This window comes from Gigantopelta aegis, chromosome 7 (assembly GCF_016097555.1).
Source record: "Gigantopelta aegis isolate Gae_Host chromosome 7, Gae_host_genome, whole genome shotgun sequence".
NCBI classification, from domain to species: domain Eukaryota; kingdom Metazoa; phylum Mollusca; class Gastropoda; order Neomphalida; family Peltospiridae; genus Gigantopelta; species Gigantopelta aegis.
The window spans coordinates 12,144,184-12,162,735 of NC_054705.1; the positions used below are offsets into that span (position 1 = coordinate 12,144,184).

General features: G+C 37.1%; 1 protein-coding gene across 1 annotated transcript; it reads right to left on the reverse strand.

The window, feature by feature from the left end:
* Positions 1–747: 747 nt before the first annotated feature.
* On the reverse strand, positions 748–17,940 carry LOC121377420. The gene is made up of 6 exons (XM_041505403.1): positions 17,739–17,940; positions 15,185–15,619; positions 8,603–8,791; positions 5,807–6,951; positions 3,035–3,284; positions 748–1,922 (listed from the first exon to the last, which is right to left on the reverse strand). Exons 2-5 carry the CDS (start codon positions 15,471–15,473, stop codon positions 3,267–3,269), a joined length of 1,641 nt encoding a protein of 546 aa, XP_041361337.1. The 5' UTR covers positions 15,474–15,619; positions 17,739–17,940; the 3' UTR covers positions 748–1,922; positions 3,035–3,266.
* Between the last annotated feature and the right edge of the window lie 612 nt (positions 17,941–18,552).

The following is an 18,552-nucleotide window of genomic DNA, read 5'->3' on the forward strand; positions in this document are numbered from 1 at the left end:
CATATATCAGTAGTGAAAGTTTATGTTTTTGAACCACCAATGTAGCACAGAACCATAGTTCAAGTGTTTTAGAATTAGGTAGGCGTAACACATCAGTTACGAGAACTATATTCATGTAACCGAACAATCGGTTAAGTAAGTAAAACTCACGTGAACTGACTTTCGGTTACCTAAGATTTTTAAATATTGTATTCAGTTATAGGATTTCTTGAAGTGGAGACGAATATATATTTTTAAACTGACTTAATTTTACCATTTTGACCCCCCCCCATCTCTTTGTTATTTCATCCCCCCCCCCCCGAGGAAGTTTAAAGTTGTTAAACAAAACATTTAGATTTTTAGATGGTTCTTAAGACAATTATAGTAAAACTGATAGTTTTTATTGTTTTCCTAAAATAATGCTTGCCCAATAACAAACTAAATACTCGTTCAAAATATCATCCTATTCCTATATGTGTGTATACAGTACAAATGAACTTGTATTAAACAATCACTTGTCTTACTTTATTTTCATCATCTATCGCTAAATTAAATACAGTATAAATTAATTTTTATTAAACAGCCATTTGTCTACTAGAACGCCAAGTGGGACCTAACACTTCGTGAGGTCATCGATTGGCGCACTACAACCTTACAGGAACGTCAACCAGACGAGTTTAGTGATATAAATTAAGATCGATTATGGGTAATAAATAGGGTATTAAACTCTCTACCATTTTGTATCATGTTTATGTCCCTTGTGAAATAATTTTCATTGTCACTCACTAAAGCTCGTGACAACTGAACATTATTTTACTCAGGACATAAACATGATCCGAAATGGAAGCTTGTTTAATATCCTATAAATATTAAGCAGAAACCTATCTCCCGAAACCTCAATACTAAACTCACATATAGTACAAATAAAATTAATTATATTCTTATTACACATTCGATTATAATTAATAAACATATAAAATTCATATATAAAAACATATTATTTAGTTTTAAACCAATACCAACTCAAATACTTTTTTTTAATAATCTAAATAAAAAAGTTTCTTTACACACTACCATCAAATTGAATAGGTTAAATCTTCTTTTGTGATAAGACATATTAAGGCAACTGATAGAACAGCTAAAGTAAAGCATACATCATTCTACATTTAGTCTGTGATGAGCATTATGGATTACTTCACTGATCATGCAGGTAATACTGTTCTAGCTTTTTGTCTTTATCGCTGTATTAAAAATCATATTTAATCTATGGAAATTTGTTATTAAGAAACATTTTAATTTATATTAAGAAACAAAAAGATACCAGAGTTGGTATGGGTTTAAAATTTACTACTACGTTTTTATGTTTATTTTAACTTTATTCATTACAAAATTTACATTCGGTTCCCGTTTGACACAGACTATAATTTATATTAAGCAAACACATTTCTTCATAAACGTCAAAACTAAACTCACAGATAGTACAGATGAACTTATATTAAGTAGTCACCTATAATGCCTACATTCAGTCAGCCATTTTAACATTTTCAAACTATTTTGACTGGTTCCTAAAGCAGGATTTTTGCCAGAGGGTAAAACGAGTATAGTGTAAAAACTACTGGAGTAGCAAGCATTAGCGATAAACTGTTGGCTAAACTTACACCAGAAATATGTGTTAAAAGATGCCAACAAATGGAGGTGGTGGCTCAGTCTATATATTTATTTATCTCTCAGTTGGAATGAGGAAAATGTATAATATTCAGAGTTGGGGGTACATTGCCCCATCACTTTGCTTTCAGTACATGTACTTATTAAGCAGGTGGTTGCTTTACACAGGTTTGAGACATTAATATTTTTAATGGATTCACAAATCAGCTTCTGTGATTCCTTTAGACTCCAGTTCTGACTTAACACGTGACAGGTACGTGGGATCGGGATACCCATATCTGAAATTGAAAATACATGTAATATGAAACAGAATTATAATAAGGAAGGGGAGAGAGATAGACAGACAGACATAGTCAGAGAGAGAGAGAGAACATAGAGAGTCAGAGAGATAGACAGACAGAAAATGATGGTAATAGGTTGAGATTTGTCAAACCAGTCTTAGACGTGGCAGTCTTCATGAACATGCATTATCCATGTGAGTGGCAGCGTTCATGAATGTGTTATCCATGCGAGTGGCAGCCTTCATAAACATGCATTATCCCTGTGAGTGGCAGCCTTCATGAACATGCATTATCCATGTGAGTGGCAGCATTCATGAATATGTATTATCCATGTGAGTGGCAGCCTTCATGAATATGTATTATTAATTTGAGTGGCAGCGTTCATGTGTTATCCATGTGAGTGGCAGCATTCATGAATATGTGTTATCCATGTGAGTGGCAGACTTCATGAATATGTGTTATCCATGTGAGTGGCAGACTTCATGAATATGTTATCCATGTGAGTGGCAGCGTTCATGAATATGTGGTATCCATGTGAGTGGCAGCGTTCATGAATATGTGTTATCCATGTGAGTGGCAGACTTCATGAATATGTATTATAAATGTGAGTGGCAGCGTTCATGAATATGTGTTATCCATGCGAGTGGTAGCGTTCATGAATATGTTATCCATGTGAGTGGCAGCGTTCATGAATATGTGTTATCCATATGAGTGGCAGCGTTCATGAATATGTGTTATCCATGTGAGTGGCAGCGTTCATGAATATGTGTTATCCATGTGAGTGGCAGCGTTCATGAATATGTATTATCCATATGAGTGGCAGCATTCATGAATATGTGTTATCCATGTGAGTGGCAGCATTCATGAATATGTGTCATCCATGTGAGTGGCAGCCATGTGAGTGGCAGCTTTAATGAATATGTTATTCATGGGCGTGGCAGCCTTCATCAATATGTGTTATCCGTGTGAGTGGCAGCTTTTATGAATATGTGTTATCCATGTGAGTGGCAGCCTTCAGCTTATCTAGTTAATCGGTATTTGTCTCAGCAGAGCCTCGACAAATACTGATTCAAGTACAAGTAGCTGATACTCTATTTATTACACTGTACCTATTCGCACCTCCTTCCACCCGCATCTTGTGATGAATGTCATTCCACGTTATGATGTCTTCTCTTCCCGTTGTCGATGACCTGCTAATCATGAAGGTCAGTTTACGGTCAAATGCTATCTCCAGCAGACGGAGAACTTTACATCCCTCAGGCGAGTCTGGTAAATATGCTGTATGTCATGTTCCACGGTATCGGCTTCCTGGGTTTGGATGCTCGCGCTAAATTGAAAGGTTCATGCTCCAAACATTACCTGATAAAGAAGTTCATTCTAAACCAAAATTTCCTATTATGACACACCAATATATTTTCAGTACTATAATATTTCAATATATAGACATATTGACAGACAGACAGACAGACACAGAGAGAAGGGCAAATTTATTTTAAAACAGACCCACCAAGCCTTAAAGGTAGAGTCAACTCAAACAAGAGCCTTATGTGTTGGAAAGATCCATACCCGGACCACCAACACATACCGTACTGACACTTTAGCAAATGAAAAACGCGTAATTTTAGAGTTAATAAAAAAACATGATTATTCCTGCTAACTGGGGGCAGCCATTTTGTTTGGTTTTTGTGACGTCCAGTGGGATAGCTTAGGGCGAAGTGACGTCAGCTCCTGACCATCTCCTTTATGTACAGTGTAAACAAAAGCAGTAATTTTCGACAAGGCGCTTCTCCTTGATCAACCTGACTTGTAAAACAGCATAAATGACATAATAATATAATAAACTATTGGTATAATATCCGCCCGGTCCCCTCCATTATTATTTTTAGTTAGGGTTGAGGGTTAGGGTTAGGGTTAGGGTTATGGCTGGGGTTAGGACTAGGGTTGGGGTTAGGGTTGGGGTTAGGGTTGGAGTTAGGGTTAGGGTTAGGGGAAGGGGGGACCGGGCGGATATTTTTCCAAACTATTTAACTAAATATATTTCAAGTTGCATTAACAGAACAAAATGGGGTTATAGTATTTTTCTCTGTTAAATAATCCAAAGGAAAAATGTACACTATTAGGCCTATGGATATGCTACGTTGGAGCAAAAACGACAACCCACGATACCCAAGTGATAATTTTCTTTGACTATGTAATTGGTCAGTTCTGTGGTTTTAGATGAAAAGGTCTACTTAATCAATAGTTTTACAGAACTATTTACAGTAATAAACCATGTCCATTACCATTTTAGGGGCGACAGGTAATATTCCACAATACTTGTGTGTATTTTTGTGTCTAGACCGCGTCAATTAATTGGCTCGTCTGGTTACCAATCAAATACACACCTGCCAATCAGGAATCACAGGTGGAATCAACTAACAGCATAGACCAATTAACTAAGAAAACACTCCGTGTGGCATTTCAGTGCGTAGCTTAATGCATGGACAAAACATTGTTAATTATTTCCACTTGTTGTGTAGCCACTTTGACAATGGTATTTTATTTTGTATTAAAAATAATATATATATAGTGCTGGATATACTTATTGCTGGCTTACTGGGATGTGTATTATTACAGAACATTGCAATGTATGACTATTTAACATCCCGCAAAAACCAGGTAGATTGTGTTTCTCTAGTTCTAAGGCTCATTCCTGACGTTATGCGTTAAGTATTACATAACCACCAGCTCGCCAGAGGGCGTACTCACTGAAATGGTACAAAATGGCTGTGCCCGTTATATATAATAGGCATCACATTTAACCGTTTTAATAATTAACTATACGATTATACTTGTTGATATTAAGCAATAATGTGCATTATATATCGTTGAATATGCATACCTGGTCAAATGCCTTAATTGTCCCTTCCTTTAAATGTTTCTGAGAGTATGTGATGGGTGGAGGTGGGAAACGGGACAAAGCAGTAACATTGTTAGCATTAAAATACTCTCTCTCTCTACCTCTCTCTCTCTCTCTCTGCCTCTCTCCCTCCCCCTCTCTATCTCTCCCTCTCTCTCGTAGACATAGCCCAGTGGTAAAGTGCTCGCTTGATGCGTGATCGGTTTGGGGTCGATCCACGTTGGCTAATTCTCGTTCCAGCCAGTTCACTATGACTGTTATATCAAGGGCTGTGGTATGTGCTATCATGTCTGTGGGATGATGCATATAAAAGATCCCTTGCTACTAATGGAAAAATGTAGCAGGTTTTCTCTCTAAGACTGTCAAAATGACCAAATGTTTGACATCCAATAGCTGATGATTATTAAATCAAGGTGCTTTAGTGGCATCGTTAAACAAAAACAAACTCTCCCTTACCCTGGTATTCTACCAAATATTTACGGTTTGCTGCACCACAAAGACTCATTAAAACAGAATTGTTTTTTTTTCCAGATACTTCAACGCTCCATTGACATGAGATGTTACACTAGCTTACAGCATGTGCAATTGGACAAGAAAGGACTTTGTTCAAGGGTAGAAACTAGCATGCACTTACTTTACCCAGCAGGACAAGTAACCTGGAAATGTTACCGATCCCAATCAACATTTATCATATCTTCGACCCTATTATGGGTTGGAGTCATCTAACTGAAATGTGGCATGCAGCATTTGAAGTTTACTCCGAGAATGATAACCTTAATAAGTTTAGTATGACCACATAATTTAACGTTTGTTTTGTTTAATGACCCCACTAGAGCACCACATAATTTAATACAATCGGGTGTATCTAATGGCCCACTGGACTAGTGCCATTTAAAATATACTCGCTACTTTCCTGAGGTGAGGGGGCGAATGTTTACCCTTGTTATGTATTATATACAATATGGGTAAACAGTCCACTTACACCTTGAATTCCACCTTTAAAGTGATAGGTGATGGTGATGGTTCCGCAGTCTGGATGTCCAGGAAGATGGCTGTATTGGTCACGTTTGACCGTCATGTTACCTTCAGGCTGTGTTCCCGTGATTTCTCCATATATTGTGTTGCATGTTGGACACACCGGGTTGTAGGTCTTGAAACACCGATCTATGCAGTCTTTACAAAACACATGTCCACATTTTGACAGCTTCTTTGGATTACTAATGCTGTCCATACAGATTGGACAAGTGTCGTCTGCTTCAGTAGAACTCATGGTTGTGGCGTCCTTTACACTCATTGCCATTTTTTTTTTAACATCTTCATCATCATCAGTTCCAGATGTATTCCGATCACCTCCTGTTCCACTGTGTCTGGATCCACCAGACTTCTGACTTTTATCTCTCCGTCTATAACCAGTGAAATGTTTAGCCTTACTGGCTGATGCCCAATCATTTCCTGTTGGACCAACACCACCTACTGCTCCAATGGTGTTTGATTCTGCTCTTTTTCCTATTGGTTTGGTGTCATCTGCATCTTCACCTCTAGCTGATCGAAGTTCATTTGGTAACGACTGAAATTCATGAGTCCGGCTGCCTCTTCGTGATGCCAGATTATTTCCTGTTGGTTCAACATCATCACTTACAGCCCCACTGCTGTTTGGTTCATCTCTTCTTCCTGTTGGTCTGGTATTGTCTCTAGCTTCATTTGGTAACGACTGAAATTCATGAGTCCGGCTGCCTCTTCGTGATGCCAGATTATTTCCTGTTGGTTCAACATCGTCACCTATAGCCCCACTGCTGTTTGGTTCATCTCTTCTTCCTGTTGGTCTGGTATTGTCTACATCTTTCTCTCTAGCTTCACTTGGCAATGACTGAAACTCGGGATCATATTTATATGATCTCCTACTTTTACTGTGAGCACTGATCAATGAGTTGTGATCAGAATGTGTGTCACCATGTGTGTGATCGATCGCCGATTTCGACAGCTTTCCCCTAAGAGTCGCAGTGTGATTATCATTTGAAAAGGTGGATTGTAAAGAACGGCCACCATGTTTGTTATCTGAAAAGCCAGGAGACCTTTGATTGGTATTCTTGGATGTAGTAGGAGCAGAAAGGTCCACGACCAATTCAGCTGTGAAACAAGATGGAGAAAAAAGAAGGCAGTTTTATTAAAACAAAAGCCTACTATATATACAGCTTAAGCTGGATCCAAAATATTAATTTTTATTAGCAATTTGGCGAATCTGTTGCCAAATTAAAGTTTCATTTAGCTAAATAAAATGTAACAAAATTGAGACTGTTTAAAGAAATGTATTTTTGGCATTTTCAAATTACAAATGTATTTGGGGTTGGGGTTTTTTGCAAATTAATAATGAAATATATTTGCCAAATTGAAATAATTTTCAATGGGCAACTTGGTGAATGACAGTTTCAACCTTGCTATCTAGAGCAAACTCGGTTAGGATAGAATCACATCCATAGACCCATGTTCTGATTGGGTTTTTTCCCCATCCCAACCAGTGCACCACGACTGGTATATTAAAGGATGTGGTATGTGCTGTCCTGTATGTGGGGAAATGCATATAAAAGATCCCTTGCTGTTTGACATCAAATTGCAGATGCTTAATAAATCACTGCTCTAGTTGTGTCGTTAAACAAAAAACAAACTTGTGAAAAGGAGTGTGGTCAACCATTTCATTGTTCTTTTTTTCTTTAATTCTTTTCTTCATGTAGTAAATATGTAACAGGAGGGATGGAAAGCTATATAATTTAAAATTATAAAAAATAAAATAGCTGTCTTGTGGGATTTTTCTTAATTTGTTCAAAGTTAAAACTTGTTTATCCAAAAAACCATGACTTTGTGTGTGGGAAAGTACATATACTACTTGTCTTTCGATTGGAAAATACCAAAAATTTGTCACAATAAACAATTGCTCCAATCTTAAAAATGTGATCAAAGAGTGTATGCAGTTTGAATGTTCCATGCATCACCATAGTAATACAAATGTACATGACTACAATTAGATATGTCATCCATCAAAACACACGTAAATAAAAAATGTGTTGAGTGCGTCGTTAAATAAAACATTTCCTTCCATCAAAACACAATAAAGGCTTTTGTAGGAGATATCGCTGGCACTATAATTTGTGATATCTTTGCGATATTCTCCTAGGAGATATTGCTTCTTTTGTTACATCACTGTGTATTTTTCAGCGCTAAACCTATCATTAGTGACGTCACGCCACTGTTGTTCTGCTAGTTGACAAGTCTACCGCTGCCAAATATAGCAACATTCAACCCACATTACTGACATTATTGACAATTGTTGTAAATGAAAATACTGAAAGTGGATGATAAAAAGAATACCCCCCTCGTATCTTGTGATATCATAATTTATCAGCATTCGTTGATAAAAGTATAAAAATCTCCGGCAAGGCTCAGATTTCATACTTTTATCAACTCGTTCTGATAAATTATGATATCACAAGACATGAGGGGAGTATCCTCTATATATTTTACAAAATATCCCTAGCAAAATTTTAGTATATAAAAGATATGAAAAATATAGGTTTTATCTGAAGACTACAATAATTGCAAAATGTGTGACATCCAATAGCTGATGATTAATTAATCAATTTGCTCTAGTGATGTCAACAAACTGATAAAATTTAATTTATTTGACAGATCTATTTGTTAAAACAGTGGTGGTACTACATTAATACTATACAATGTTTTAGGATGTAAAGGCGAAATTATGGCTTTATTAAATATGGTTACTTACTGGAAACCCAGGCCTCCTTCGGCTCTGGTGCTGGTTTAGAGTTCAGATTCTGACATTCCTTCACTACCTTGTCATAAATCTTTTTATCCACAACAGCCAGGTGAACTTCCTTCAAGTGATCTCTTGATTTCGTTGACAATGAATTCAGTAAAACGTTTATCGCCACCTCAACTGGGACGCCAGCTCTACCTGTTGATTAAGGTGTAATACTGAATATTATACAATGCTTAGTAGAGGATTGTTAAAGCTATGTTGTCTACATAAATGAAATTTATTTTTTAAAATGTGAACATACTTTTGTTCATTCTGTTTCAAAACTATGCTATCCTAGCTCTCTGCCTGTTAATTAAGGTGTAACACTGAATATTATTCATCATTTACTTGTAGTAGAGACTTAATAAAGATGTTCCATACATATTTATTTTATTTATTTTTATGTAACAATACTTTTGCCAACTCTACTTCAAAACTATATTAAGGTGTAACACTGTCAAATGTTATTCATTAGTTAGACATATTAGGTAAATTTAATATATACATAAATGAAGTTTGTTTTAAAATCTAACGAGTCTTGTAGTGAACTGTACCCCTGCTATTTTAAATCATTTAATACATGTTAATTAAGGTGCAATACCAAATATATCAAACCATATGAGAGCTGTTTTCACAAAAAGGGGCAAATAATGGTAAAGACATTGCAGCTGCAATATTTTCCACAAAACGGCATATAATGTAAATAAACAGGGATGCACATACAAAGCATCATCACTTGATGCACTGGATATTATATTTGGCCAAAAGATGCATTAGAAAAGCTTGTGGTAAAAATAATATAGTACCTAAAATGTCTACTCATTATTGTGTACAAAAGCACATGCTATATCATTAAAGTTTATACCTTCAGATATATATACACAGTAGAATTTCGTTAGCTCAACCTCGGAAGGGTCTATCACACTGCAACGCTTATATTAACTGATGATGGGCCGAACACGTCCAGGGTCGACTATAAGCCTTCGCTTGAACTAAATTATTGGTCCCGTCTGTGTTATTAGCTATATTTCCCTCGAACTGGTGAAAAACCACTGCAAAGGACCAACAATTGCCGCACTTGCGCAGTTGGTTATTTCAACCTTCGGAGTATAATTATTTAGGCGTTGTGTGTTAAGCGGCTATCGGTAATGATCTTTCAAGTGCAGCTAGTGTTACGGTACCTGTTCGATGAATCGTGATACCAATCAAACAATTAGTGCACAAAATGGCCTCGGAGTGAAGCGTTAGTCTGAACACATCTACAAGACCAGTTTTAAATAAAACAATGGGCGAGTTACTCAGCTGTCATCACTTCAGCAACCACACATTTAATTAATACCGACAAGGGCTTCTTCTGAATCACACAATTGGTGTAATTTCTAATAAATTCTTTCACTCTGATATTTTGCTATATATCACCTTGATGAAATTTTTAAGTTTGCAATTACCAAAATAATATGTATCTAATTCAACTTTCTAACTGATGTTATGGAAATATCTGATGTTGACCGAATGGTTTGGTCGAACTACCCAATGGGTCGAACACTTTCTCGAGCATCGACGGGGTTCGAGCCAACGGGATTCAACTGTGTGTGTGTATGTATGTATATATATCTATCTATCTATCTGTCTGTCTGTCTGTCTGTGTGTGTGTGTGTGTGTGTGTGTGTGTGTGTGTGTGTGTGTGTGTGTATGTGTGTGAATCATTTCAAACAGTGACACGTTACAAACTGAACTAAATAGTTTGAAAAAACACTTCTTGAATAGACTTTACCCTCCTGCCATTGTAAATAATGCTATAGAAAAAACATTAATTGGACCCAAAGAAAAACATATCGAATCTCCTGCATCTACGTCTGAACAAGAAACAATGATACCTTTTGTCGTAACATACAACCCATGCCTACCAAATATTGGCCATATATTACACAGATACTGGGGAATTCTCGAACAGTCAAGTAAACTCAACATACTAGCACAAAGTAAACCAATTGTTGCTTTTAAAAGACCACATAATCTTAAAGACATGCTTGTTCATTCTAAACTACAATCTAATGATGATAATAAAAAGCACTCTGCATTAAAATGTGGTAAATGTAAAAATGACAAATTCCTTGAAGAAAAAACGCACTTTGAAAGCAGTCAAACTGGACGCGTTTATCCCATAAAACATACTATGACATGCTATTCTTCAAACGTAATTTATCTTATCACTTGCACAAAATGTAGTATACAATATGTAGGACAAACTGTAAGCTGTCTTTACGTATGAATGGACATCGTAGCGACATCAATTTATATCCTAGCAAATCTACGTTGGTTAATACCCACTTTAATACGAATTATCATTCCATATCTAACTTTTCTTTTATGCCTATTGAACAAGTATTCAGTAATGATGAACATCATCGACTAGTTAGAGAAACTTTTTGGATACACGAACTGAGAACCAAACGCCCACATGGCCTTAATGATAACGTTATATTTCATGTAAACACATCTTAGGCATTTAGTAACGTTATAAATATCCAATGCAGTACAGTGACATTACTTTGTGTTTCCATATTCCATAATTACTTAAATAATCTTGTCTTTATAGTAATTTAACAAAATTGCTATAAAATCATTTATACACTTATTATTACCTTTTTCTATTTAAAATGTGACATTGTTCTTTAAAATTTCAATATGTTCAGTTAGTGGTCTAATGTCTGCTTTGACGGCTACTTTTCAATGCATTAACCTGCTGTTTTTAGACTACTGTTGTATCTACGCAGTTCATGTACAAATTCATAAAACAATATTACAATAATGGAAATGAGAGTGTATAAAAAATAAAAAATAATCTGTTTGTCTCAATGACGTCATGATGAGAATGACGTCAGAATGACGTTACGTCATCTTATTGTTAATTTGAAAAAGGCAATATGCCGAAACATGTCATTATTAAATAACTGAACTGTTGGTAGTAGTTTTATTATTACCGGGTATTATTATTTTTTTTTTAATGTAATTTTGTTTATATATATATATATATATATATATATATATATATATATACACACACACACACTAAAAGGCAAAAGTTGTGACATGGATTGTTTGGAGTAATACATTTTTGAATGGATTTATGGATATAAAGCAGAGAAAATGTGCATGAAACAGCTCGAAGAAATGCCACCAAGCAGTTGTTGCAGCAATTGCATGCTTTGTGCAAGAAACATGGAATATTCGGGAGAAATCCTGTCCAGTGTCAGAAGTCAGAAAAACACCATTACTGAACTGTTTGATGCAATTTCTTCATGCCACGCCTCAGTGAAAATGACAGATGGCGAGTCATAGGGATGCTTGAATCTGGGACCTCGCAGCGTGACGTCGTATGTCAATTCAACGTCCACAAAACACCCTATGGCAACGATATCAACATATCAACCAGGTCAGCGACCATCCCGATAGCAGCCGACCAACCCTTGCCAAGACATGGATCCGATTCATGCATCTGCGAAACAGGTTCCATCCAGCAACCCTCACAGCCCATACCATCTACGCATCTACAGCATCTGTGCAAGACGCCCAGCCAGAAGGCCAATCCTGACGTCTCCAGTGGTGCAGACAACACCTGCGATGGACAGCACGTGACTGGAGACGTGTCCTCTTCCCTGATGAATCCCGTTTTCTTCTCCACAGATCTGACGGCAGGACACGTGTCTACAGACGTCAAGGTGAACGTTACGCCACGTGTTCTTGAAGCGGATCGTTTTGGAGGTGGTGGCATTATGATATGGGGTGGAATTACAGCCACAGGCCAGACCCAGATGGTTGTGATTGAAGGCAATTTGAATGTTGTGAGGTACCGAGATGAAATTTTGCAAACAACTGTGTTACCGTTTTTGCAACAGAATGGCCCCGGGATGACATTAGAACCCGATAACGCCAGACCACACATTGCTAGAGTTGTGCAGCAGTATCTGAATCAGAACAATGTTGATGTGCTACCCTGGCCTGCCAGGTCCCCGGATTTGTCACCAATCGAACATGTCTGGGATAAAATGGATCGATGCTTGCGACGTCTTCCAAATATAGCTATATTTAACTACAAATAACTTGGTAAACCCCTATTGTCGTCCAGTTATTATTCTTGAGTTAATTATGGAAAGATTATGCATGGCATCGATTAATTTGTAGTTATTTATTACAAATAAATGTGAAAATAAAAATATATTTTTTAGTTTCAATATTGACATTAACGGAAAGTGGGCTAAAGAGTGAAACAAGACTGACCATGAAATGGTGAATATCCTCTAGAAATAGACTACAGCTTGGCTCTATAACTGTTACTTATCAGAGGTTCTTGTATTTTTTTAATTATTAAAAATGCATTTTGTAGCATTACAAACAAGATGATTGGCAAGACTTCGGATGTGCAGAAATGGATAATCTAAACAATAGAATTTAAATTCAGTGCTCTACAAAAAAAGTTCAAATTTACTCTTCCTTGGCCAGTAAAGTATAATATTTTAGTCGCCAGCCACTTATATTTAGTGGCCAGTTAATATATTCTGATGATTAAATCGATTCATCTAACATTTTACGGCACATTACTAATGCCTTAATTGTTATTAGGACCGCGTTCGAATGAACACGTGAAGGGGGTAATTCCTAGTTGTTGTTACTGTTTGTGTCCGGTTCCACTAAAACAGTGAACGACTATTAACTATCATTATCAAATTCCGTACCCAATAATTTTATTAAACAAAATTAAGCGAATTACTATTTTAATGGCACTGCTAAAATCTGTATTTAAATTGCAGTACTCATTAAAAGTTAAATAAAAGCACTGTGATAATATCTACCAGGCTTCAACGTGTTACTAGTAGTTATGAATCGGCTACCTTACTTTCGGTTTAAATAATATTTATTTGTGTTATATACTGCCTTGTAAATCCATAAATACTGTTTTGTAAATAGTTGTGTCTTTAAAGCCGTCTAAAGTCGAGTCATGAAAATAGAAACACGTTTCATCCTCCACAGGTGAACATGCCTTCCGGCGTGATTAAAACAACATTCACGACTGGAGATGTCGTTATCGTGTGTGTGTGTGTGTGTGGGAGGGGGGGAGTTAAGGGAGATAACATCATAACGAAGTATTAGCTCCCTTAAAAGGTCTGCTACATGATACGATAGAATCGGACCGAGTCACTCGTACGAGTCAATTGCACGAGTCAATCGGACCAATTGAATCGGACATGTTGTTAATTGTATGAAATGTGACGTTATTGAAAACATCCTTGCTGTAACCATGGTAAACAATGTCGTGTATTGATAAGAAGGTGGCTGTCGTAATGTTTGTTTCTATATAAATGACTGGACACACCCCACAAAGAGTTGTGCCCCTGATACAACTCTATGAGCTGTTGGATCTGTGCTGACGACAAGCAAACAGTGTTTTCCGCTATTACACTTAGAACATGGAGGATATCTGTGCCATGATCTGATTGGTCAACGTCCCCAAACGTCCGATTCAATCGCATGAAAATAGAACAGGTTCTAAACTTCGACTCGTACGAGTGACTCGGGCAGATTTGCTTGTTGGCGTTGCAATCAGTCACTCGTACAAGTCACCGTGTTTACTCTTGAATACAAACTACCCATAGAAGACACGTTTTATGGAAGATAAATTGCTACTGGTCCATTGTGTTTTCCGATGTCCAGTTTTGTTTTCAGATTAAAGTAAAATTATTGGACAGTCACCAACTGGCGAATGTGATTTTATTTTTTAGACGCCAGGGAATGTTTTTAGTTGCCATGGCGAGTATTATACTCGCTTTGTAGAGCACTGAAAGTTAGAATTCAATTTATTATCAAAACTGGCTTTAATAGTGTTTACAAACTAGGGTCCGTCACTTTAAAATGGACATGAACTAAAGACTGCCTTTCCACTGGTGCAGTTTTAGCTGTGTGGCTAGGTCTGCTGCCAGGTGGTAAAAAATTAATTAGTTGATTTGCACTGACGTCTTTCTACTGACACGGGACGCTATAGCCATGCGGTAAAACAAAAAGTTGATCATGTATCGATTATTGTCACGCGGCTGGAGCCACAAGGAGAGTCCATGAAATGACTTCATTTAGGGGGATTACCCATGATTAGTCGTAGAAAAACATGGCTGCTTCATTAATGACGTCGCATGGAAGAGAATTAATGCAAATGTGCAAGCCACGTAGATTGAAACGTTAGGCAGCTATCCACACAGTGACAACTGTGCTGATAGAAAGACAGCCTAACATAGTTAAGGTCGCTAATAAAAAAACTAATAAAAACTCAGTATACATTAGCAGAAACTTTCAGTTGTATAATATGCTTAAATGTTTTTTATGCTGTCGTCACTGCCATTGGAAAAGTAATACTGTTTCTTGCCTTCTGATGTCTGCAAGGTAAGACACAAACATAATCTACATGTATTTGTTAAAGTATTTAAACCATTCACAAATCTATCTTTAATGTTTAAGACATGGACTACAGAGATTGACCAAATACATCTTTATACTAACCGCTTCCAAGTAAAGGCATAACAACAGATCTTAAGACCTTTTCTTCAGCTTTGTTGACGATATTTGAATAGATCTCATCCATACCAGTTGCCCACTCCATGTCATATCCACTTCGGTACACATACATAATGGCGTGGAATGAGTATCTATATGGAAAATCTGTAATAGATGTGGATGTTTCGTAGACTTTGCCAAACTTGAGTCTCCTGTATTGCCTCAAGAGTCTGTCTCTCCATACATTGTATCTAATTCCTCCTGATTCACACAACTTCTGAGTCACTAAGCTCATGACTCTCAGATCTGGACTTTCTCCAGTGACTACTGCGTCTGCTCCAACTTTTAGAATGTCCTCAAGATGAACTGTAAAGTTGAGGCCATTTTCTAGTTGGTGCTTGCTGGAAGGATATGATGATTCATGTCTTTGAGATGAGAGATCTAAAACAACAAAATAAGGATTGAGAATAAGACTCCCTCAAAAACCAACAACATTTAAACAGTATAAATATTGGAGAACAATTATGCTCATTCAGATAATTATCTATACAGACTTCTGTACACCTATTGCTTCATCATTATTACTGAGAAACACATTTTTAAAGCATTCTCTTTCAGAAGTTTATCATGACTGGAAGAAGTTTGTTATGATTAAAGACACTACTAGAGCACATTGACTTATTAATCATCAGCTGTTGGATTTCAAACATATAGTAATTTTGACACAGTCATAGAGAGGAAATCCACTACATGTTTTCATTAGTAGCAAGGGATCTTTTATATGCACCATCCCACAGATAGGATAGTACATACCACGACCTTTGATATACCAATTACGGTGCACTGGCTAACATGAGAAATAGCCCAATGGGCCCACCGGCAGGGATCGATCCCAGACTGTCTGCACAAAATGTCCAATCAGCGACTATAATTGTATACATAAGGTGAGACTTTAATAAAATGTCTGCCTTTCTGACTACGTTATGAATCGTTTAGTCTAAAATCGTGCTAGCTCAAACTGTTAAAATGCTGCAATGGTGTCATCTATTATTAATTTTCTGGCCACACTGTCAGTACAGAATACTTGTATATGGTTGCAGTTGCTCATACACCATGAACGTTTCAAGCATGTCTGTCCCGGGTCACGTTTCTGGATAGCCAGAGGCCCGACAAAGGACAGAAAATATTATGGGGACAATTTAGATTATTACAGCCAAAACATTTATGGGGGACTTTATATAATTTTTGTGCGCATTTCAAATATAACTATAATAAAAAGTACTCAATAATTTTGTCGCATTTTGGATCGGGCTATCTAAATTAATTGAATTCTTTAATATTTAATATAATTAAGCCCTTATGGAAGGGGAAATGGAGGTTGGTAAAGGAAGTTGGGCCCCAGCCACAGGAAGTTAATTATTGGTTGGGGTATGGAGGGGCATCCATCGTATCGGGAACATTGGTGTGACCCACCGGGGGGGGGGGGGGGGGGGGGAGGAGGAGGAGAGGGGGAGAGGAGAGAAGGAAGGTGGTGGAGGCAGTCCCCCTGACAGACCTAACACTCCCTACGGCCAAAACCACCTACACCTAAGTGCCCTACCCCTAACTTCCGGTGGAATACCCCCTCTCCCACTCAAGACCCCCTTCCCCAGCTGATCCAACCACTGTGCCCTCCAGTCTTGATGCCCCTCAAGATTGTTGAAAAAGATCCAACATTGGTGCCGCTAGGAGAATGGCACTGCCACTAGTAGAGTAGCAAGATCCATCATTGGTATTGGTAAGAAAAGTTGAGCATCTGGTCTCGCATATGGAAGTTAAAATTCATACCAATTATTCCTTTTTTTAATTTATTCCATCATGTTAAATATACCCAATTATTTTTATTTTTTTTGTGTGTTAGTCTTTTTGTTTTTGTTTTCTTTTATGTTTTGATGTTTATTATTCCGCCTTCATGATTCTAGATAAAAACATACAAACGCCACAATTTTTTACGCTATTTGGCTAATATTACCTTTCAAACGCTACAGTTTATACATACATGTACATGTATATTATTATTTGTATTATTCCTTTCTCTTTGACAATTTTATTTTTCATCAGGAATGAATATTCAATACAGTTGGGGCTATTGTAACAGCACTGAATCCTGATCCCAAACTGAAAATTCATTAAAGTTTATTAAAAAGTTTATCCCTTCTGTTTTCATTTTTAAAAAGCCAACATAAATATTAAATTTAAATAATATCAGCTGTATTGCAGTACATATTGCAATACAGTTTGTTGTATCACAATACGGTTTTGATCATATCGTTGCACCCCTAGGAATAATAAAAATTAAAAAAATATAAATGTATATATAAACATTAAACTTTAATGCAAAAGTTGACACTGTCGTCACAGCCGACCTTTGGAAAAATTATACCTAAATCTCATTGTTTTACTTCATAATGGCAAGACAATTATATATTACCAAACTATGTGCCACAAAATACTTTAAAAAACGTAGTGGTAGAAGATGTCTTAATGGATGAGTAATTGTTAAGTGATGAGGACATCTTACTGGATGGGAAGCGGTCACTTGACGTTGAATGGTTTTGGAGAGAGGCTGTAGTCACATGTATCTTACTGGATGGGAAGCGGTCACTTGACGTTGAATGGTTTTGGAGAGAGGCTGAAGTCGAATTTATCTTACTGGATGGGAAGCGGTCACTTGACGTTGAATGGTTTTGGAGAGAGGCTGTTGTCACATGTATCTTACTGGATGGGAAGCGGTCACTTGACGTTGAATGGTTTTGGAGAGAGGCTGAAGTCACATGTATCTTACTGGATGGGAAGTGGTCACTTGACGTTGAATGGTTTTGGAGAGAGGCTGAAGTCGAATTTATCTTACTGGATGGGAAGCGGTCACTTGACGTTGAATGGTTTTGGAGAGAGGCTGTAGTCGAATTTATCTTACTGGACGATGTTGTAGCCAATGAGGTGTTAATAGATGACAAAACATCTTGTGATGTTGACTGCTTCTGGAGTGAGGCTGTAGTCACATGTATCTTACTGGACGATGTTGTAGCCAATGAGGTGTTAATAGATGACAAAACATCTTGTGATGTTGACTGCTTCTGGAGTGAGGCTGTAGTCACATGTATCTTACTGGATGGGAAGCGGTTACTTGATGTTGAATGGTTTTGGAGAGAGGCTGTAGTCGAATTTATCTTACTGGACGATGTTGTAGCCAATGAGGTGTTAATAGATGACAAAACATCTTGTGATGTTGACTGCTTCTGGAGTGAGGCTGTAGTCACATGTATCTTACTGGACGATGTTGTAGCCAATGAGGTGTTAATAGATGACAAAACATCTTGTGATGTTGACTGCTT